We start from the raw sequence: 25743 nt of genomic DNA, 5'->3' as shown, positions 1-25743 counted from the left end.
TTCTAAGGCAAATTTGTTTCTGTTTGGCCGAGTTTTAGATCTGATTATTAAAATGTTTAGTCCAAGTTTATAAAAATACGAAGACAGACTTCTCCCGCTCTCTTTGCTTCATCTATGAATCAGGTAAGTTAATAATGTTGTTGTTGTTGTTGTTGTTGCTGCTGCTGTTTAGGAGATAGTATGGTTATTAAATACATTTATGATAGAAATCTGATTCAGAATCCATGTCATGTAGATGTAGAACTGTGTATAGTTTTCATAAAAATCGTAGTTAAAAGAGAGATTAAGCATTGTATGAAATATATGACTATACTGAAAACAACACTCGTGCAAGCACAAGCACGAAAATGTACAAGATGTTTCACTAATTATTTTTTCAACGTCAATAATCCTTTGGTAGGAAAGATATTTGGGTACAGTATAAAGCATACCAGCAGCACTTTTGAATGAATGTTAGTGTCATCTGGTGGTTTAGGAGTGTTGTACTTTGTAGCGGAAACCTTGAATCAAAGTAACAGTACATACACATGATGGTATCTATTATCCAAAACATACAATGACGACAACGGTTGTTAGCTGTGACACAGTCATGCATCGGTAATCTGTTCAATGCATGTGAGTCAAGTGAAAATAATGTTTTTACATCCTCTCAATGATTAAATCAATGTGTGTTTTTTGACGAAATCTAAAATAGCCGTAGACAAGGCACACAGCCACAAGGACAGTAAAATTTTTCAGTAGATGTTAATGTCGGAAATCTGTCTATCTTACATTCATCGTCGGGTCACAATTATGATATTGAATATATAGCAGATCAAATTTCAATTGTTTACTATCTTCTTATCTTCAAGATTGGGTCACCTACTTAGGCAAACGAATGAATAGTAATGCAGCTATAAACTGTGCTGTAGCATGTTATATATGTCCTTCTTTAACACCGACCTTTTTCCTTAATTCACTAGAACTAGATTCATATAATAGTCGCATTTACGCAACTGAATGTATTATGTCAATCCAGTCAGTCGGATGGGCATCTATATATCACCGGACAGAACACAGAAAATATCTCATTTATAAGCCAACATGCTGACAAGATAATACATGACTACTAATCAGCTTCAGTTCCTGTCAAACTATAAACGAGATATTGTAAATGCTCTTTTTTTTGGTTTTAGTGGAGTCCCGAGTAACGAGGGGAATGAACTCCGAAAACGTTTCATATGCGAGACTAGGTGTTTGTTTGGCATTGTTTGTGTTTTCGCCACATATTTGACGTTTGTCTATTATTCGTAACTTTCTATTGCCAATCGCCTTTAATTGTTCTGCGATTATGTTTGTACTTGATGTCTGCCTCACTGGAGCGCCGTTTTGGGTTTGAGTACTTTCTCTGTTTCCGTTGACCACGTAGTAATTTCATTAGCTTACTATATTTTTGTAAACTGAGCTACACTTATCCGACCATACCAGAGCGACGTTTCTTATACATCTAGTGGTTCAGTGCTACGAACAAAGAACTGAATTGTTTAACAATTTCATTTAACGAAGCTCTAAAATTAATAAAATTAAACAGCATACTGCAATCATACCCCTATACATTGGTAAACATGTGTGTTGTTCACTCTAATAGATTTCACACAATGCTGACTTTCTCTTTTGACATCGTCTTATACCCACCTATCGTTGATTCTAAATCATTTTTTTGCCATAAATGTTTTAATATACATTTAATATACTTTTAATATACATTTATTTGTGTGAGACAAATGGTTTTCCCCGTCCTGTGGGTATTGTTTGCCAGTTTGCTGAAAGTGACTATTCTGTTCATACATGTCGGTCAACGTGGACAAGTATGACACCGATGTTGTTTAGAATTCGAGTTAAGTTAAACCTTCGATTGTTTCTTGATTGCTTATCGGATTAATTAAGTCGATTAAATAATTTGAGTCAAATTGAAAAATAATGTAGATTTTTGCTCGAATGAATTAATAACTGTGTCATTTAATTCTACTATTGCTACCATTAGTTGAGATCAAAAACAGGAACAATAGGTGATTTTCCGAACAATTGCGAGATCTCGCGAGATGTATGAAAGACGCGCGTCGAACGTCTGCCGCAAAAATCGAACGATTTGATTTTGAACTAGAATTTCTTTATTTCGCAGCTTACATTGACCGGCCGATCTTCGACAGAGGAATATTGCTTCCGAATACCCTCACTTAATCGAAATTGCCTATCATCAAATGTGGACAGCACATTATTAAGCATGGAAATGTCCCCGAAATACTTTCGCGTTTGTTAAATCCCACGCGATGTTTGACGCGACTACGACGCTATGACCTTTGTTTGTCCTGTTTTTACGTTCGATTTCACGCATAACGCGTGATTCTCGCAGTGTACGGAAAATGGTCTATTGCGTTCATAACATTTTTAGCATTTGTAAATGAGTTCGGATTCAACTATTACTATTATATTATTGTATATACAGTAAAAACTTTTATTTTCCACATCCTAATCAAAGATTGGGGAAAGATACACGTGGGCGAAATGTGTTCATTGTCGTTATTTTTATAGTTTCCACGTAAACTAATTCTTGTGGTTACAATAACGTAAATAGTTCTTATCTAACCGTTTTTAAACTGGAATATTATAAATACTAGTGACATTTTACATAATGTTGGATTCAAATTTTGCAAAAATTAAACACTTCCATGACCTAAAAATAATTGTACAGAATAAAGTAATTTGAACTGCTTATCGTGAGAACCAGTTGTTAGTACTTTACAGTACATTTTTGCCGCCAAATATTTTTCACTCATGAATCAGGTAGGTTAATAATGCTGTTTTTGTTGTTGTTAATTAAGGCAGGATTATAATTAAGTTCAATAATTATAAACAACGTCGACACGTCGTGAGACTTAATTTACAATGTACTTATGTGACAGTGTAGAAATGTTCGATTTCAGTGTGAGCAAGTTGTTACTGGCACAAACCAGGAGATGAGAGAATTATTCTTTCTACACAAATAATTATTTGGCGATCAATCTGGTTATTAAAAACATTTATGATAGAAATCTGACCCAGAATCCATGTCATGTAGATATAGAACTGTGTTTAATGTTCGTAGTCAAAAGAGAGATTAAGCATTGTATGAAATATATGACTATACTGAAAACAACACTCGTGCAAGCACATGTTGTTTAGGACGAAAATGTACAAGATGTCACCATGGCATTATTCGTTTTATTTGTGAATATCATTCTTTTCCTTAATTGAAGTTAAAGTGTAAAGAAATTTCTCGTCCTTTCCATGTAGCTAAAAACCCATGGTTGATATACCAAAGACGTTCGCCGTGACAGGAGTACCTTACTAGTTTTAAATATATTTCCTCTAATTCGTCGGTGGTATGAGCCAGTAAAAAAAGGAAAAAACTCCACTCATTAATCAGGAGAAATTACATTTCAACACACTAACACATGTTTGTTTGTTTATACTAGGGAATTTACCTAATGCGTTTTACGCCAAAACAAACAAACAAATGTGTCGCATTTAACCTGGTTTAAGCAAAACCATTATCAAATTCAAGGTTCTTATGACATAATTTGAGCTCTCGAAAAATAGGATTTTCTGGCGATTAATGATCTGATTTTTAAAATATTTTTTTTAATTTTGTAGGATATGTTTAGGCTAATGAAATAGCAAATGTTTGTCAATGGTCTTTTTTATCGTCTACACATTTTTATGTTTCGGCCAGTAAGAGGGTGTGCAAAATTTAACAGATTACCGATGCATAATCCTGTATGAATATTTCGGATAATTTATACTGACCTTTTCCGTGTACTGTTACTTCAAACACCAGATGACACTCGCATTCACAAGTCACGGGGAGGGGCAGTCGCCGCTCCCGTAAAAATGTTGGGGGCGGCGCCCTTCAAAAATCAAGCTGAAATCCCTTGTGTCAGCATAATTTGTCCCTCAAAATGCAGGAAATTGCGTTTTAGAGGGTCTAGATTTATTTGTTTAAGGGGAGCATGCCGTCGGCGCAAGGTTGGTAAGCAGATCTCGCACCGTCATGCAAAATTTAGTGCAGCCGCCTCTGCAAGTGTTGACATGTATGCTATCACTGATGTATCTCTTGTTTAAGCTAGGATTATTGACATTGAAAAAACAGAACGTACATTCGAACATTATACTCATACAGAAAACATCACTAAAACATACGACAGTAATAACTTGTCAGATTGTAGTCAACCTGAAGATTAGGTCTAGTATATTGTATATTTTTTTTCTGAAAGGCGTTCAATTCTGTGATAGTTGCAGATCCAAAATACAATAAAGTGTTTGTAATTTTGGCAACGAAATTTTAAACGGCAATAGCATTGTTGTTTTTAAATATAACCACAGAAAGATGACCGAAACTTATATCGCGTGAAATGCGATGAAAACTAAGGATTGAGTAGTCGCCATTATGTTGAACTCACGCAATGGAACCATAGAAATGTGTTATGTAAGACGCACACTATTAAGGTAAATAACACATAACATTTTTCGAGAGAAGCCGCCAAATATCTTAGCCTCTCAAAATGGTGAAGTCCTTGACATTTCGCAAAGAACCCCCGGTAAAGTTGCACCGTAACCCTTAAGGTTTGTTTGACAAAACTGGATTTCAATTAAAGGGGTCCCTCTAGAGACCAGGGTGCTACCCCGCGGCCATCTGTAAAGTGATTTAATATACAACGTCGGTATCGTGGGTATTGGGCATATACTATGTTTTCAGTGTCCATATTTCGGTGGTGGCCGTTACAAATTGACACCAATGGCACAGGAAAAGTATTATTAAAAATTAAAATCTGTAAAAATAATCGATAAATTACAGCTATTGTCGCTTGACATGGTGTATGTTATGTGAGACGAATGTGATAACGATTTTTGAACTTGCACCATGTCAAATTCATTGAGTTGATATTCCAAAATACTATATTGACTACATACCTTGTGACGCTAAATGTAATTGACAACTGTCACACCGGGGTGCACGTCCTAAGGACATTTAGAGGTGTTGTGCTACATGCAAAAAGACGAAGAATTGCTTTACATTTTAACTTCAATTAAGGGAGGCATATTGATATTATATGCGATGTTGCTAAATATCGAACAGCATGTGCATGCACGAGTGTTGTTTACCATCGTGTACCATACATGCAAGTATATAGGGATGAACATATCACGTGTTATTGCAGTGTTCCAAATTACAATATCAGTCACGTGATTTGTGTTTTTTTATATTTTCACTCTGTGGCCGGTACACTACATTTACGTTTGTCATGAAAACAGAACAGCTTGGCACTATAAATAAACACATATAATTCATTAAGAAAGATACATGTTAAAATACTGTTCCCCAAGTATTTGTATGTTCTTATATAAAAAAAAAATCACGCGTAGAACTCACTCTTGCAAGAAACTAGTGGCGCCAAACTGACTGTCGTTTGAATTGTTTTTCAATAGACACAATTTTAGGACATGTTGTTGCTTCAACGGTGGCCTATGGACGACTGACTTTGAAAAGTTAATCCAGAATAGCGCCCTCTCGTACCAATATTATTTCGAACTGCGCATGCACACACACTGATTTCTCGAAGTGCTTACTAATTAGGTAATTTGTCACTGGTAAAAGTTATTGAAAACATTACGCGCAATTTTGAGAGATATTACTAAAGCGAAATATCAACTATAAATAGAATTGAATAGTCAGTTTAGAACTACCATGTTTGCTATGGGGAAAAAAATTGGTTTTACTGAAAAAAAACCCCGGGTTTTTCATTTTGTTTTTCTGCCAATTGTTTCATGCACCCTATGATATCCTACGTGTATAACGAAGTAACATCGCGCGAGAATGCTACATTGTTGTAACTTCATCTGACACGATGCAAGTCTCGCCTTTCCGAAGTATCAGTGACGTCACCTTGACAGTAACCAAGAAAGTCTCGCCTCACATTCATGTGAGTTCAGACCTTTTCCCGCCTTTGCAGTTACCACATCCCTGTCATTCAACGACGTTTAGAATAATATACATTCCACGATGGAGTATGTGCAAATTATTTTACATACCGACTATCCATATCGGTAAAATACGTTTTACCAAGCTCGCTTTGTTTTTCACAAAGTGCATAGTACAATTAAATACAGGTCATGAGTTGAAAATATTTAGTAAATAAAATGATTGCGATCTTCTGAGGTATCTTGTCAAAAAATGATTTTTTTTTTTATGTTTACAACGAACAAATAACGATCAAATGTAAATATTCGAAAATGTATCAATATTAATATTCGAATACAGATTTCTGATCTGAGACTTTAACTCAAATAAGACATTTGTAACAAATGTGAGCCTTGTGTCAGACACAGAGAATGGTACTGGGACGTAACAAGAAACAATGCATTTGGAATGCATGTATATATTCAATATACTGAGAAGTCTTTTGTTAGATATCAAGTTATCAGCAGAGTTTTCATATCAACAACGATACGTTCACTATAACGTCCAAATATTAGACTTATCAAGTTTGTACATAAAAATTATTAAAATTATTTTAAAAAATATATTCATTTATCCCGCACGTTTATATCGATTTCATGCACTGTAAAAAAGTTGACGAAATAAATTTGGCTTGTTCACTAATTTTACAGTTATTTTCATGTCAAAATAAATTTATCTTGAATCATAAATTCGATAGTTATAATATTTGTTGATATCGGTATACCAATTGCCTCTCATTATAAATAGGACAAGATACAAGGAAGGCAAATTCATCTTCGGTTTCGCCATTATACCTTGAAAGTTTTCCCTTGAGTATAATTTACAGATTCTTTCGTAACTTTCCAGTAAACTGTCTACGTCCGCACGTTGTTAGTTTGTATAATTATGATAACCAATATGTTCATTTCATAGTTAATGATTTCACAGCGCTGGAATATACGCAACGAAACTCAAGTGGAGATGTAGTTAGCGGTATATATAATTAGCAAGCTTCTGTCAATTTGATTTCTGAAAAACAATACTACAATTAGTATATCCAGGATTCAGTTATCTTTCAAAACTATATTTTTCTAATTTGTAGTTTGATATAACTCGTTTCACTGTGATATATTGCGGGCATAATTTAATGGAATTAATTTTAATATTTGATATTTATTTAAACACTAGATGTGATTTACTAGATGAAAATAGTAATTCAAGGAGATTATATGAATGCTAGACTGATAACCTCATTGGTCCAAGTTACATGTCCTTTCACATTCAATTATGAGGTAAGTGAATTGTAATATTTCATTACTCTGAGGTATCACTTGATGTTCAATAATAGATCTGTTTACTATCTTCAAAATATCCTTTTCATTAGTAAATGGCGCCCTCGCACAACCATAATTAGAGTGGTTGGTCAAAAGTTTGATGAGTCACGTGCAGCTATTGGCTAAGCTTGTTGTTCATACATTCAACATTTGACCGACATTCATTCCAGAAAGGCTAACACAATCAAATCATGTTTCTCCGGATCAGCCCAACAAAACAGGTCATTGGCATTAATGGCGACACCAATTTTGCCTACCGACCTGGTACACAATCCACTTTACTATCATGATATCCCCAACATGGTTGTCAGAGACCTAGCTTATCTTTGTCCATTAATTACTTGACTTGTGATGACAGTTGTCAATGATATTAATTTTAATCAAACTATGTTAAAATCATACTCAATGTTACATGATCTGGATGAAGGAGCTCAGTGGAAGTAATTAATATTCAGTATGTAAGGATACAAGTGTTAGCCAACTCTAATAATCTGTGTATGATCTAAGCTACTACAAGTGACATTTAATGGGTTTTGGAATACATATATTATATGTAATAGATACATATGTTGTATAACTCCTTCTCTGTAAAAGGACAATTGCTTATAATGTGACTGAAAATGTTGATCGGCCAGCTGAAGAAATGCGGTCGTGAACCTTAGAAGAACTTGCCCTACAGCGTATGGCGAATAGTGAAAACCTGGAAAAAAAGAATATGTAAGTACAATTATTCCATGAATATATTGTTATAGATTGAAACAAACAGTATAGATATCAAAACCCGAATTCATATATGATGTTAGGCAATTAACTTTGTAAATTGTCAACCATTCAATGATTCTCTGTAAACACATCAATTTTAAATGAACATTTATAAATAGATGGATATACATCAATTTGAAATGAAATCAGTGCAGCTTAGATGGTAGGTCAATTTAAAATTAACCATGTGCTGTAAATAGCAGTACGAAAACTTTCAAATAACAAAAGTAAGCATTTCACTTAGAACAATGGTCTCTATTCTTCTAACTACGCCTTCATACTTAACATAACCAATACTTTACCCAGAACCGATCAGTTTATTCATTTGAAAACGTTCGAATTTACTGCTGCAACGAAATTCCTTAGTTGAAACTGTTTTGTCTTATTCATAAAATTTATTTGTTTATTGTACGTGTGTGCGACTCGACATTCAATCATTTACCAACTTTGTATAAACAGTTTATACAACTAATCCATTTTTTCCACATCGTGGCTACTTCCATCTTGAAATTTACCTATGCGCGTTAACTTGCACTACTGTCATGAATTAGTTTACGCGTATCTGTTGACCGACTTAATTAGCTGAATTGCTGTGTTATGTCTGTCATCGTTTAGACCTATTTGAAGTTTTGGACGGAACTTGGCTCAGTGATTTGGAACTAATTACGAGATAACCGTCGCTATTCAGACTACTATTTCTGACAGTTAGTATTCGTAGTTATTAATGTAGTGAACGATTAATCAAAAGATATGACGTATTCAGTACTTAGTGTGATTGGCTTTATGATTGAAGGTTACGCCCTAGAGTCTTTTTACTGCTTTGTAATTGGTTAGAGTTTTGAAAATGAATAAAGAGAGTTTGAGTTGGTCTTGGCGAGTACACCACGATAGACGCAGTCTAAGAGTCCAGTCCTGGAGAGTCTTGGGCTAGTCTTGGGTCAGCCTTGCCATAATCTTGGGGACTTTTCCCCAGGGCGCTGTGTCTTATAGAGTACTCGACTGGCCGACTAAGACGAGAGTTGAAACGTATTTTGTTGTGTGTGTCTTATTTGACTGTAAAGCTTAAGTGACTTCCCCGATCCCGTACCTCGAAGGGACGCGATATAGAGACGAGACGATATTCCCCCCTGACACGTGTGGAGAACCCAGAGAGAAGATTCCCCCCGTAGTACATCACATAGTGGTAGGTATATTCCCATATTATATCACATAGTGATAGGTATATTCCCATATTACATCACATAGTGGCAGGTATATTCCCAAATTACATCACATAGTGGCAGGTATATTCCCATGTTACATCACATAGTGGCAGGTATATTCCCATATTACATCACATAGTGGCAGGTATATTCCCATATTACATCACATAGTGGCAGGTATATTCCCATATTACATCACATAGTGGCAGGTATATTCCCATATTACATCACATAGTGGCAGGTATATTCCCATATTACATCACATAGTGGCAGGTATATTCCCATATTACATCACACGGTGGTAGGTATATTCCCATATTACATCTCATAGTGGCAGGTATATTCCCATATTACATCTCATAGTGGCAGGTATATTCCCATATTACATCACATAGTGGCAGGTATATTCCCATATTACATCACACAGTGGTAGGTATATTCCCATATTACATCACATAGTGGCAGGTATATTCCCATATTACATCACATAGTGGCAGGTATACTCCCATATTACATCACATAGTGGCAGGTATATTCCCATATTACATCACATAGTGGCAGGTATGTTCTTATATTACATCACATAGTGGCAGGTATATTCCCATATTACATCACATAGTGGTAGGTATATTCCCATATTACATCACATAGTAACAGGTATAATCCCATAATACATCACATAGTGGCAGGTATATTCCCAAATTACATCACATAGTAACAGGTATATTCCCATAATACATCACATAGTGGCAGGTATATTCCCATATTACATCACATAGTAACAGGTATAATCCCATAATACATCACACAGTGGTAGGTATATTCCCAAATTACATCACATAGTAACAGGTATATTCCCATAATACATCACATAGTGGCAGGTATATTCCCATATTACATCACATAGTGGCAGGTATACTCCCATATTACATCACATAGTGGCAGGTATATTCCCATATTACATCACATAGTGGCAGGTATGTTCTTATATTACATCACATAGTGGCAGGTATATTCCCATATTACATCAAATAGTGGCAGGTATAATCCCATATTACATCACATAGTGGCAGGTATATTCCCATATTACATCACATAGTGGCAGGTATATTCCCATATTACATCACACAGTTGTAGGTATATTCCCATATTACATCACATAGTGGCAGGTATGTTCCTATATTACATCACATAGTGGCAGGTATATTCTCATATTACATCACATAGTGGCAGGTATATTCCCATATCACATCGCATAGTGACAGATATATTTCCATATTACATCACATAGTGGCAGGTATATTCTCATATTACATCGCATAGTGGTAGGTATATTCCCATGTTACATCACATAGTGACAGGTATATTCCCATGTTACATCACATAGTGGCAGCTATATTCCCATATTACATCACATAGTGGCAGATATATTCCCAAATTACATCACACAGTGGTAGGTATATTCCCATATTGCATCACATAGTGGCAGGCATATTCCCATATTACATCACATAGTGGCAGGTATATTCCCATATTACATCAAATAGTGGCAGGTATATTCCCATATTACATAACATAGTAACAGATATATTCCCATATTACATCACATAGTAACAGGTATCTTCCCATATTACATCACACAGTGGTAGGTATATTCCCATATTACATCACACAGTGGTAGATATATTCCCATATTACATCACATAGTGGTAGGTATATTCCCATATTACATCACACAGTGGCAGGTATAATCCCATAGTACATCACATAGTGGCAGGTATCTAAAATAAACCACATTTTAGTAGGTATATACAGCATCCACGACCATATGAACTACCCTTTTTGTCTGTATGCCGTTCATAAGTAGCGTATGGTTAACCAACGTCTTCTATAGTATGTGTCCCATACGCGTAATCTATCTTTGTTTTATGGTCGATGTACATCATCAGAATATAGTGAGACATTTTACTTAGCATGTGTCCAAGGCATGAAACTAAACTTTGCCGACAATATAACTTTATACGCAAAATTCTAATTGTGGATAATCGGTGGAAAGTAGCCATCTAGTTATGCTCAATATATAAGCGGTTATCAAATCACGTGATCATACGTGTATTTTAACAGTTTTATAACACTCATCATTTCAGGTTGTACATTCGTGGCGTGTATGCTGGTTGCCATGGTATGGCTGTATTAAACTCTCCTATATCATTGTGATGACTATATGATGAAATCGCTATAGGACAACTACAGTGACATTTATTCACAAGATAATACCATTTTGCTCACTGTTCAAAACTTTTTTATACATTGTATTTTCTTTATATTTTAATTTTTTTTCTTAGTGGGATGAAAAGGTCGTATTGAATTTTTATTATTGTGAAAACATTTCAAAAAATTTTACACAAAATTTAGTTAGTTTGCAAGGTGTTATGTTATATATACACACACACTGAGAAGTTATTTCCCACAATGCATTGCGAATTTGCTTACCTCAGTTGCGCTAAACTTGAATTCGGCTCGAAATGCTTTAAGCCGAGTTTTAATGTGTGTCGTAATAAAATACTAATTAATTATTAATAAACGAGATGTGTATATCATACTTGGTTCGTTCAACATGTGTGAAACAAACACGTGACACTATTATTAACCCCCTGTATGATATCATAATGGACTTGTCACTTCCTATATATCTGTATCCTTTTGGCTCCCATGAGATACAGCTTACGTATACAGAATGCACAGAGTTCCCCGTTCGTGATGACATCACACTGACTCAGGATACAGAGGGATTATTACATATAATCCCACGAGATTGTCTTTCAGACTGACGTCAGCTGAAACGAGTCATATTACCGCCAGAGTTTTGTATCAATCCGAGCCGCGGGCTGTGGCGGATCCAGAGAGGGGGGCATGGGGGCCAAACGCATGTTGATTCATATCATCTGGGTTACGCATAGCTTCTCTGCGATTTACACTCCGTATATCTTAAGCGAAGCTTGGACCCCCAAATTGATCCAATTTAGAACACATTCCAGGTGTTTACCACAGATAGTACAACTGTATTACTACCCAGTCCTACGGCAGTGGAGTGATCTGCTCACTTCTGATCAACCTTACGTCTCCGGTTGGATTGAGAATTTCTCCTCCCTACATTTCTATAAAGTATACCATAACATATTACAGTGGGGTAATGGTATGTTGAATTGTTCGAGTTACGAACATCGTGTTAAACACCGAGTAACAAACAATGACCACGCCCACTTCTGCGAAACCACACATCGTACGTTTTTATTTTTGTAAACGAGCTTCGAGTCACGGGCAACACACAACGTTAAACCAAACACAAAATATATGTTGTCCGTAACTCGTAGCTCAGTTAACTGTTAATTAGTCCTTTGGTCATAAATAGGAGGACTGGATTTGGATTTTGGTATTTGAACGGATTTTGCAGTGTGTTCCTACGTTACACAATAATGTGATCGATAGTTGGTAACTATATAATACTACATCGTCTTATTCGCAGAGACATCACTGATCACGGATCGGTGTGAATTCACTTCAAGGCTGTATTCATTCTTGCCAATATAAGTATACAATAATTCAGTAGTAGGCGCAATTTTTTTTTATTTCGTGACGCCTTTATGTCGGTGATGTGAATGTAGATCCTACCAATTTTCGTCAAAAATATAACAAACACAATGAAAATAAGATTGTTCACAACTTGTTTGGTACGCTTATCTAAGTTTAGAAAATTGTTATTTGCTAGCCATAGTTACAAAAAAATGATAATAATTTCATTTATTGAACACAGTATGAGAAACTGACATGTCAGTGGTAAAGTACAATTATTTTGTTTAGTTCTTGCAATTGCAATATACCTTATGTGTATGCTAAACTATATCAACTATATCACTACGTCTTCTATTATTATGTGGTATGTGTTTTATAACTATATGTATATTGTCTATCAAATAATACCGGGTCGCTCCTCATAGGAAGTCACATAACAAGTTAAACAAAACGATGTAATGTAGTCTTAATTATGGAAATTATTATAATTGTAATTTAACTGGTTTATATTACCTAGTGGGATGGAGATTATATTGATGTTTATTGTGAGTGTTAATTCTATAATAACGGTGCGAGCTTTTGATGAGATTGTTTGTAATAATGAAAAGCCGAATACATTCAAACAAAATATTAAAAACTTTGACTGTACCTAGCAAATGCATATTTTTGAAATCGCGGATGTGTGTGTATGTGGGAAAGGTAAGGGGGGGGCTCATATATTCCATATGTTTATGTCAGTCACTGAAAGACATATGACATATTGCGTAATATAATATAATATTCCACGCGCGGAATTCAAGCAACAATTCGGCGAATATCGTCACAGAAGCAGCATAACGTGTTTTAATATATAAAATAGTCAAGACCCCTAGCCATTTTTAGCTTTAATTATTTTGGCAAGTCAACTACTGTAAAATACTTTTTTCCACCTGGAATTTATTTTCGCTGTTTACAGCCGAAATTTATTCCAGCTAAAATAAAGTATTTTACAATAAAAATGTAATTATATACAGGCAAACGGGATTAAGAAAAAATAAATATGCACTAGATATTTCAAAGTAGATAAGATAATATTCTCGACAACCAGAAAAACAAACGGCAATATCATAATACTACTCACCGAGTCGTTATTTGAAAATCTATCAAATCGAAGTTGTTCAGAATCGAAAAAGGAGAAAAGAGCACTTTTTGTGAATCTGTACTTTTGGTAAGGCCATCTCTTGTTTTAACACTCGCAATAAGTTATATAGTTAAAATTACCTATGAATGAGCAGTTGGAAATGTTGCCATGGGGGGGGGGGGGTGGGGGTATGAAACAGTGTTTTTTGGTCTTTTTCATAAGCAAATAACAGCTATGAATAGCAAAATGGATTGTCAAAGTTTTTATTGTGTGGTTAGTTCGAAGCCAACGCAGCAACTACATGTAAGTAAAATCACGTTTCGTTGTCACATACTGGTTACAGTACGAAAACCCAATATCGCATCAAAAAGATTGAATAAAAGTGAGCACCGAGGCACGATTATACGGCTCGTTTCACACATGTATGTAATATGCATTGCATAGAAATTGTTTAATTAAAACAAGTATTTTTTTTACTTCAACAAAGGCTGACAGAAAACTACACAAGCATTGTCGATGGAAACCATGAGACAAACAATTTCCACACGTCTGGTGTAAAGTAGAAATAGCATACCCAAATATTAATCAACGAACAAAAGTCGTATGGGGGGGGGATTTACAAGTTAAAGAACACAAAATAATTGACTAACAAGTAAAAAAAGGAAATCAAAAAAGAACAAAACAAAACTACTGACAAGTACAGCACACTACATTACATAGTAAAATCAGTAACAGAAATATATTGATGTTAAGTGTTTAGGAAACAGAAGTTAGCACTGCTAGTACCGGGGTAATACAGATACGAAAACTCAACCTTCTGAAGGCATAACTAAGCTTTCGAAATGTTGCAACGAAAATGAAACGTTGATAACCCAACATGGTATCAACTTACTGATGAGACAATAACCTTCAGATTGGAAAGGTGTTATCGTAAACTGACGATGAAAATAGCAGCTATGACATGTTCTACCAATGTAACAAAAAAGGTTTTGCTCCAATTGTACTGTCCTTTGGTTTCTGTTTTGAGTAATCAAAGAAAATTGTATTCTCTAATTACTCAATCCTATCACCAGTGAGACAGTTAATAGATTAGTAAGCCTTAATTATCTAAAAATACTTGCAATCCGTGACATTCAATGTATCTAAATCCAACGGCGTATCATTTTCCTCTATTGGGGCAGCACATGTAAATATGTGTTCATTTTTACGGAACAATATTTAATGCTTATCGCTCCCACACAAGATTGTACTTACTTAGGTATACAGTGTGTACACTTTTCCAGAGACATTTTAACAATACTGCGGGTGGTGCCAAGGCTTCGCCTAATAGTGTTTGTATTTTAAAACGTAATTAAGCATAGTTTTGAGTGGAGAACACCACTAAGACAAGTTGAACATTGGTAACCAGTCATTATACTACATCTCTCACAGCGGCTGTAAATATACCTAATCAACAACCCGTTTATCTATATACTGTTTTTTTCCTATACTGTACCGTTATAGTAAACCCCGTAATAAACGCACTGAACAATCTGTGCATGCCTTACAACAAATCACAACTATATAAGGAAGTCTTCTTCAGCCCAGCATTGTCAGATAACCAAGGGCCGAACCATTACAACTTCCAGGGTATGGTGATGGAAGTGCAGACAATATATACATATTATTAATCATCTTTGGTTTCATGAGGTCAAAAGTCGCAGAAACGATCATACATCTTATTTCTTCATTTACAATTAAACAATGGTATCAGTGTTGCCTATTGTTAACAAGCATTTCAAAAGTTACCTACATAAGTCCACACACTAAAAGAAGAATCCATGTATACGTAGGTTTGGTCCATGACTATTATATGCATCTCCTCATTCTGAAGGCAACAGATGACCTGTGTCCAGTCATGAATCTTTTTCCATGAAACCAACACAGTAAACTAGTCTGAGACTTGTTCAAATGGCCACATCCTAGTTTATTTAGCAATAGTCAGAACCTGGGATTAGGGATTAAAGAGATGGTACAATTAAAAATTCCCTTCAACCTGTTCACTGCTCCACTCATGTGTCAAGCAGTAGTTACTTCAGTCACATATATCCTTACATTGACAATTGCATCATGGGAAACGCTTGTATTCTTTTGGTTGCAGGTCTGGATTACTAGGAGATGGAGTACGGGGAGAAAGAAGTACTATCCTGCCCATCCTGGTGTGCCACCAGAACTGCTTCGCTTCCAAAACTGTGCATGTGAAACTGGACATCCCTTTAGTGCTAAATTATTTTGTATGTTTTTGACATTTCTCTCATTGAAATAATATTGTCAGATGTAAGAATGTTCTTCGGTGATATTTCTCACTTTTGTGTGCATAAAGAATGATTTTTGTTCAATCTCGGCTGCAGGTGCTTAATGTTGCGACTGAAATAAAAAAAGGCAGCATACTCCTGTACACCTTCCCAATAGTACTAGGTACCCTACCCAATACTCCCAGCCCTGGCAAGTACATACCCAAGTTTCTTTTTTTAAGAGAAATGCTGTAAAGATTCATACATTCTGCCAACACTCTTTCCAAGACTTCAAGCAGGTTTGATGATACTAATTGACAGCACTAGCATGGGATGCAACATCAATCATTTGGGACAACCTGCTGTTGTCTCTCATTTCCCATGAGCGATGACAGTCACTGAGAAACAATGCTAGCTAACACAACATTGATAACTTCATTCTTCCAAGTCTAGGATTTACCGCTACTGTCTCTCCTGGTAGACCAATGCTTACTTTTCATATCCTGGGCTTGCTAACAATTTCTTGAAGCGGGTTAACTAACGAGCCAAGAACTATTTCACATTTAAACTTCAAGGCTATCCTCTGTGCATGCTTTTTCATGCAGGATCACAGAGACCATGCTCAAGTCTTGTGCTGTACACACCTAGTAAGAATTTTGGACCAGGTCCCCTTTCCTGCATTAAGAAGGCATGGGTTGTGGCATTGTCAAACTCCAGTAACACATTGATGGTCAGTATAAGCAGAATCATTTTCAATTCATTTGAGATTCTTGTTTCTGGGGATCAGGGTTTATCCAAGAACCTGCGAGTTTGTAGGTCTATTATTTGTCCCGACTCTTGATTTGGTGTATGTTAATACTGATGCTGTGAAACAGAGGGAATCATGGACATCCCAATCAACAGGTGGTCAGGGGTAGTCAGTCCCTCATCTGATAGTTTCACAGGTAAGTACAGGTACTAGGTACAAGAACAAATACCAGGTTGAAGGTCAGTGTAGTTTTCTCTATCACTGCTGAGCGAAAATGAAGGAAGTCCCAATTTGTATGCAGATACCCAAAGAGCAGTGCGTTGTGATCATAGTGTAGCCTGCAATGATACTTAAGCACAAAATTCAACAAACCAGTTAAATCAAGTGTTGTTTTTATTATCTGTAAGCTGGTAATACAATATGTATAGTAAACCTGCTGCAAAAGATAGCATTCATATTTACAAGGTAGAATATATACTGAAGTATAATTGAGATACACTATGAGTGCTATATCTCTTTGTGCTATATCACTTTACTCACTGTTACTGAATAGTAACTTGAAACCTACTTGAACATTATCATATTTCTCAATCAATTGAAACTATTCAGGCTTTACAGAATATCATAGTGTTAGTAATATACATAATAACATACATAAGTATATTAGGATTGCTTGAAGTAAATGCATATATTCTTGGTTGGGAAAACATTGATAATAAACATTGTATAAATTGCTATAATTGCATAATAATTTAACAAATCTATTTCATATTTATAAAGTATAAGGTCACAGAAACATCAATAATAATAGAATTAAACAAGTTCAGGATTTCACTTGCAACCCATAATCTTATCATACACATAGGGGACAAAGTATATATTGACTGACTAATTATGTAATCAATCATTCGTAAGTGCAAGTGTTCATTAGTAAATATTAAAATCATCATTAAAGTTATATAAATTGTGTGTATAACCCCTTCCTAAAGTCACACATCATAGCACTTTCTGGGGATATTGTTGTCCGATAATAGAAATAATTTCTGCAATGTTTGCCATGCACAAAGTTTTTGAAACTTCAATGACAGGAACCTGCAGGTTTTACCAAAATGTGTGACTTTTATAGGGGTCATGAATAAAGCATATAATACAGCACAGATGTATCATGGCATTAAATAAAGTAGTCAGTCGTTTTGTTTCGTTACTAAGCATTAACATCATTTTTTGGTTAAGTATTTAACACTATGATATTCAGTGGTTCACACAAATCAACATCATGGAAATTGAAAACAAAAAATTGCACACATATTAAAAGTTGCATCTACATGTACTGCTCCCTCAAGGACACCTCAATCCAGAGCAGTGAATTTGGAGCCTTCCATTTGACATTGACGACCAGTTCTATAATGTATTGGATATTCCATGAGTGTGGGTGTACATTGATTGTAAATTGTATTACCTAATTCATTAACAATACTGATATTTACAATACACACCTAAGTAGTCTTGTAGAAACAGTACGCACTTAAGTAGTCTTGTAGAAACGGCAGCACAGTGTGGAATTGCTTTAAGAACAATAATTGGAAGAACTAACTTAACTGTTTGTCATGTTTGCATAGAAACCATCAAACTGTTATGTAATAGCCTTAACTGTACATAATATATTTTAAATAAATTGAAAAAAAAAAGGGACATTTTCATTAAAAGAATTTGTTTAAAGCTATGGATAAAATATTTAAAATGCAGACAATATATTTATTGCAGAAAAGTGTACATAGTGAGTGTTATTCTAAAAAAACACACACAAACAAGACCACCTGACGCCCATCATCTGATCATTTCTTTAAAAACAATTTTCCACTAAAAACTTGCAATCGTCAATGTGACAAGTGTGCAAGTGTGTGTGACAAGTCGGTGAAAACATTACTGAATAGTCACTTGGGTGTAGACAGCTACATGTAAAATAAAAAATTGTTTTTGTCTTAGAATTATATTGACAAAATTATGTCAAACTTTGTATTTAACCTGATTAAAAATGGCATTGCTGTAAGTACAACTAACACATGCTTATAATGGCACAAATAAGGTATATGATAGTTTCTGTGTTTACACGTGTAATGTATGGTGTCTTCATTGCGGCTTGGAAGGGTAAATGATACAGCATAAAACTGCTGTTGTAATTACTTAAAAAGCTGAAAAAAATTATTATTAAAACATTATACATTGAACCACAAAGATTTGGTTCCTAAAATTCTTGAAATTCAAAATTCACATAAAATGTTTGTAAAATGAATAAAAAAAATATCATTTGAGAATTATATTCTCGCTGACAGCATTATTCAATCCAGAAAGACCAGCAATATTATTCAGAAATATTTTGTAAAACACAACATACAGCTTATAGATATTGCTACTATTTATTAAACATTTTAATATTTAAAAACTATACATTTATCTTTCATATCTTTATAATTATTCACATAATAACATGGTCCCGTAAATATAGCAGTATGATCTGTTTCACAACTATGTTAAATTTTCCAAATATTATAATTATGATACAATACAATAACACACATTGAGCATGAATTGTAATATTAAGTGCAGTAGGTAGAAATGTATGTACATGATTGGAAACCAAATTTGCATTTTCATTTTTCTTGTTTTTAGTTATTAATAATAAGTGTAATAATAATAATAATAATAAAAACATAATGTATTGAGTAGACGCAAGTATGATAACAGATATTTAAATTTATGATTGATGCAACATTCAGTTGGACCACATTTACCCGTATTCTCCCAGCAACAACAAATTTTAATGGCTTTCCAACATTTTTACTTGCCTGTTTTGTTACTCATCTTGTAACACTCGAATTGCCATTCATTCATGGATTATTTCAAAAGGAAATATAGTTTGAAGTTCATGTGCAAAAAAAATGCATATAAATAGTAGCTGTTTTAATAAGTATAGCTGAAATTGGCGTGCGTTTGCATTTTAGCAGCTTAGCAAATAGACCACTGTCTGCTTGCTATGAGATCCCATTTTTTGCTTGAAATTGAATATAAAGACAGGACAAACAAAGGTCATGGTGACATAAAAACTGCTGCATGCGATTCAACAAGGTGTTTCCATGCTTTAAAATGCGATAGTGACAGTGAACTTTAAAAACACAGAGGTTCAAAATCAATTGTTGCAGCAAGATCCTACAGTTAACGGAAAATCTCCTATTAACAAAGAACCAGCATATGATATACTTTATCATCAATATGCAGTAAAAATAGACCCAGGAAAAACAAACATCATGTTAGAATAGTCAGAACTACTTTTCCTCGACATCGTTTAAGAATTGCCACAGCTTGTTCATGAGAAGCACCATCTAAGTTGTCTCCATTCACGGCCAAAATCTGATCACCACGTTTAAGTTGACCGCTCTCTGATGCAGCTCCTCGTGAAAACACAGTTTTGACATAGATTGGTAGATCACCATGTGGGCTTCCGAAGCCACCCACGATACTAAATCCTAAGCCGTCTACTCCTCTGATTAATTCTACAGTACGGATGTTCGTTGGTCTGGAAAATAAAGTGAAAATATCATCGAACATTGAAAATATTGAAAATATGTACATGTACCAACACAAAATTCCAACGACTTGCACTAATTACCGCTGGTGACTCCTTCGATACCTTCCAATCCAAAATAACCTAATTAAAGCTTGGAAACATGTCAGTTTGTACTTGTTGATCTGCGCAACAGTCAAAGTCGCCATCTTTGTTTATATGAGACCCATATATCTCGCACATGCGCAACGCAATGACTACTGCGCTTTAAAGTCAAATAATTTTGTTGGTCAGGATTGAACATCATTTTTGGCATTTTAATTACTTAAATTTAAAGCCTGATAAATGAAATAAACATCAATGTGTTGTTGGTCACTTTCTCAGTCCTAATATACATGTACTGCAGAAACCACTGAACTGAGTCTATTCCACTGCTGACCCGATGAATATCTTGTCTGTCACCCAACTAATCACTGACTGTTATAAGGTCATTCTGGATCAGTGCTGGGCGTATTTTAGTGACGTAGTAGGATGTGGTTTGCTCATATATTTTTGGTGCAATATTATTTTGAAGTTTGATGAGCTAATGATTAGTCGCATGACAGCCAATTGATTCATTAGGCCTTAGCAGATGCACGGTTAGGGAAACTCTTCGGCTGAAAACTCAGTGGTTTCTGTAGTACATTGCACTTTGCTTGTATTATTTGCAGCCCCTCGGCTGAGATAGCTCCGCTGTTAGCAATGCACATTTCAACTAAGAACTGAAGATATCATTAGAAAATGAACAAATCTAAGAGAGATCTACCTGAGGTACCTATACATGTATGTATAGTATCAAAGAAATCGGACTTGCTGTTTTATACAAGAAGTCGAAAATATAACTTTTCACCAAAAATGACAAAAATATTCACCAAAATTAGAGAATTGAAGATACATCATGAAATGAACAATTCTAAGATAGGTCTACCCAAGGTACATATACACCAAGTATCAAAGCATTCAGTCTTAAGTTTTCAAGAAGAAGTCAAAAAAATAAAAATTTGACACGAACGACGGACGACGACGACGGACAATCACTCATATGATAATTCAGCTCCGCTCGACAAAGTGAACAGCAGAGCTAATAAAATTACTGCTAAGTATACATAAAGGCAGTACAGTGATTGTATCATAAACCTTAATGAGTATACATACTATTTAGTATGCCCACGATAACATTTATAATTTTAAAATTGTGTTATCTGCTATATTTTATTGAAATGCATTCAACATATGAAGTAATTTTATCCACGAGTCAAATGTACTTAATATGTTAATTTTTGCAACAAAACATATTAGATGGTAATACAACTTTAACATATCATAACAGACTTTGGTTACACTTGCATGCGGAATACATCATAGAGACAACTAGGATAGTGCTACTATTTGACAAAATAATCTAAACTCTGAACTTTGCATACATCTAAGATTGAAAAATATACAATACATGCTTGTTTTGTTACTATGGTATCAGTGCAGATTCACTGTCAACACAGGTTTGATGAGGGAGTTTAAATTTAATTAAACATGGAGATTAAGTTCCAGTAAATTCTGATTGTAACTTGGCTATCATCTAGCTTTGCTTTTTCATAAAACCAAAATTTTTAATAATTTGAATATTTTTTTGTAGTATTTACCAATTTTACGAAATACGAGTCATACTAAAGTGAGAGGGTCGTCACCTGTGCATGTGTGGGAATTGAGTCCCAAGCGATGATAACAACACACGCTAAAAACGCAAAGGGTCATGGGTAGACGCTTGTTTGTAAACAATCAAACGCTATGGCCATCTGACGCATACGCAGGTGACAACTCCTTAGCTTTAACACAGAATACTACTCACATATACAATGTATAAGATTTTAGAAACAAACAAAGCTAGGTTTAGCCAGTTAAAGCGGGAGGGTTGTCACCTGCGCACATGCGGGAATCAGGTCCCAAGCGACGATAACAACACACGCTAAAACGCAAAGGCTCATGGGTTGTTTGTAAACAATGACACGCTATGGCCATCTGACGCATGTGCAGGTGACGACACTCTAGCTTTAAAGTGTGGCTAAATGTTAAGTTGTCCAAACTGTATTGTTTTGCATTTACACTGCCAGAACATAGAAATCAACTATGACCTGGGGCGTATTTCACAGTATATACTTGGCATTTAAGTAGAAACAACTTAACAGGGATATGACTACAAAGGTAGGTGTGGACGACATGTGAATATAAACGTGTTACTACTGGAATCTACTAATTGTGTAATTTATACTGCAATAATTACATGCAGTGAGATTAATTATATTTATAACATACCCAGTTACTTCCTCCTATGCGATTGAATGGAATGAAGAAAAGAGGCAGAAAAGAATGATAATCAGTGATGGTTTAACAAGATGAATAATCTCATCTGAATGAACCAATCAATCCATTAACTAGTCATTGATGTACTACTTTCAATAATCAATACAGGATCAATCACATTAAATTTCAACAAGACAACAACAAAATTAATCTTTTCACCACCAGTTCATCACAAATTCTCAAAATAGTCCCAATTATAGTCTGTACTTTTCTTCAGAAGATTGGGACAAAACAAGCCAAATATTTTGAGTAAAAACTCAAAATTGAATCAAATTGTGTCTGTTGGCTCTAAAATTAGGGTTCATTTCCAGTAATACTGAAGAATATATTAAGAAAATAGTGCAGAAACATTTGGGCAAGAAAGTCTGGTGGTAAATAGGTTAAGAGTTTGAATCACAGACAAACTTATTTGGTCGCTGTTGCTACCTTAAGGACAGGCATAGCTAACTATCAAAAATGCAGAAAATACTGATAGAACGACAAATTCATATGACATTTTAACATTTGACAAAATGGAGAGATTTAGTGAAGCCTTTCACCCACATATAACTATCATGCAGCCTATAATGCAAACACAACTTACCCAGCTTGGACCTCGTCATGTAAACTAGAGTTATTACTATTTGAAGAAGATATTGATACTGGTGTGGCTGATGCTATCGAGTAGTTGCTACCAGGAGATGTTGGTGTTGTTTCACCGCCTTGCATTACATCTAATATAATAGTACCAGTAGCTTGTTTCAATAAATTAATAGCTTTCGAATGTCCAGTGTTTTCTAAGCTATGTCCATTTATATTGACAATCCGATCACCAACCTGTGTGAAAAGAAACAATTTGTCAAAAATCTTCTCAACAGACCAATTTTCGTTCACTGCGAGATACTGTGTGAAATGGAACGTAAAAACAGGACATAGCGTCATAGCGTCGCAATGGCGACAAACATCATGTAGAATTCGACAAACGCGAACATATTTTAGGGGATATTTTCATGCTTAATAATGTACTGTCACATTTGATGATGGTCAATTTTGATGAAGTAATCAAACACAATATTTCCCCTGTCAGATCGGCCTTTTGATGTGAGCTTCGCAGTTGAACGAAAAATCACCTATTGTTTTTTTGTGTATCATTCAAGCACTGTTCAATGTTAATGCAGTACAAGTAAATACATTTAGAAGGGGGGAGGGGCAAATCTGACAAAATTGTTGGCCAATAACCACAAATTAATTTTTCTAAAAAAATTACTTTAATTAACTGTATTATATAACAAAAATGTTTTCAAACACTAACATATTTTTCCTCAGAGAAAATAACGTAGTTAAACTCTGGTGAACTTGCCCTTTGTTATTTCCTATTATTTCTTTTATCATAGTTTGTTTCAATAGGAATATGCATTGTCATAATTAATTTTGAATACAAACAAGTTTTAGGATTGAAACAGTAGTGGGAAAGCTGTCTACTAAAAAAATTGATAAATGTAAATATCTTACAAAAACATTATTTTAAAGGACAGAATTTCCAGTTTTATTCAAGGTAATTCAGATATTGTAGTATAAAAACAAATGTCTCATCTCAGAAAAAAAGTGCTGCAAGATGCTCAGCAACGTTTTTTCTTTGTGATTCTTTGTGCCTCCCTAGAAAATTCATCATGATTCTTTGTGCCTCCCTAGAATACTCATCATGATTCATAAGGACTCCCTAGAATACTCGTCAGGATTCTTTGTTGCTCCCTAGAATATTCATCATGATTCTTTGTGACTGCCTAGAATACTCATGATTATTACCTACCCGTAATTTTCCTGACTTTGCAGCAAGTCCAACAGGTTGTATTGAAGCTATGAACAATGGCACATCGCCTAATGGACTCCCTAGTCCACCTGCTATACTCAAACCCAGTGAGTCATTTGGTCCTTTATGTAATTCAACTCGCCTAATAGTCTTATCATCTGTGATAGAAAATAATTAGATATCATAAGGACACTTTTGTTCATTGATGTGGATGCAGCATGTGACAATAATGGAATCCAGCATTTCACATTATTGAAGTTGCACTCTGAGATCATTCCTAAAGCTTTATTTGAGTTTTGAGTTATTGATGCGAAGTGTTCGATATTCTGAAATGTAGGAAATATGTACTTATAAACATGCAGTTTTCAATGACTTTCTGTGTGTCACAATATTTGTGATCATTATGTCTTCCCATTAGATTGATCATTCCAATGTCATTCGCTTTTAAAATTTCGCCATGCTATTCAATTTTGTTCTGAATTACTGCAAATCACAAAAATTAATTCCGAAACAGCGAAACAGTGCAAACTTGTGCACATTCATAGCATCAAATATTTCATCATATAATACTCCAAAAATTCCATTGACTTGAGTGATACTGTAAAGATATTTATCTGTCAGTATTAATTATCTCTTATGAAGGATAAACAAACTTGTATATATACCTTGCATATGGGACTGTGATTGTGGATTGCTGCCCTGGCTAGAATGACTTGTGTGGGATGATCTCCTCGATGATTGCTTTGATCCACCTTTAAGTCTTCCAACTTCTAACACTACCTTGCCTTTTATACACTGTGAGAAGAGAATATAAATATGTAAATAACTCCTTGAATAGGTAATCTATTTTAAATATGAGTTATTAAACTTATTCACACTCAAGTACATGTATAGACAATATTTCTATGTAGCTGCAGCTATATACATATATCCTATGTTGCTGGTCATACAATAAATATATCTTCAT

At 34.9% G+C, this 25743-nt stretch overlaps 1 protein-coding gene across 1 annotated transcript in view; it reads right to left on the bottom strand.

Annotated features, from left to right (window-relative positions):
• Positions 1-17403: 17403 nt before the first annotated feature.
• The window catches only part of LOC100370730 (multiple PDZ domain protein-like), a 203125-nt gene continuing 194785 nt past the window's right edge, over positions 17404-25743 (bottom strand). Inside the window, exons 35-38 of the mRNA XM_085503929.1 lie at positions 25442-25571; positions 24777-24934; positions 23571-23803; positions 17404-20602 (exon numbers count right to left, since the gene is read on the bottom strand). Of these exons, the coding sequence (XP_085360055.1) occupies positions 20332-20602; positions 23571-23803; positions 24777-24934; positions 25442-25571 (792 nt within the window). The 3' untranslated portion in view covers positions 17404-20331. The remainder of the gene's footprint in view (positions 20603-23570; positions 23804-24776; positions 24935-25441; positions 25572-25743) is intronic.

The sequence above is a fragment of the Saccoglossus kowalevskii genome, chromosome 9 (assembly GCF_978046115.1).
Source record: "Saccoglossus kowalevskii chromosome 9, keSacKowa6.1, whole genome shotgun sequence".
In the NCBI taxonomy this organism is placed as follows: domain Eukaryota; kingdom Metazoa; phylum Hemichordata; class Enteropneusta; family Harrimaniidae; genus Saccoglossus; species Saccoglossus kowalevskii.
Note: the sequence above shows the minus strand (reverse complement) of the source record. Positions and strands in the feature narration are given on the sequence as shown.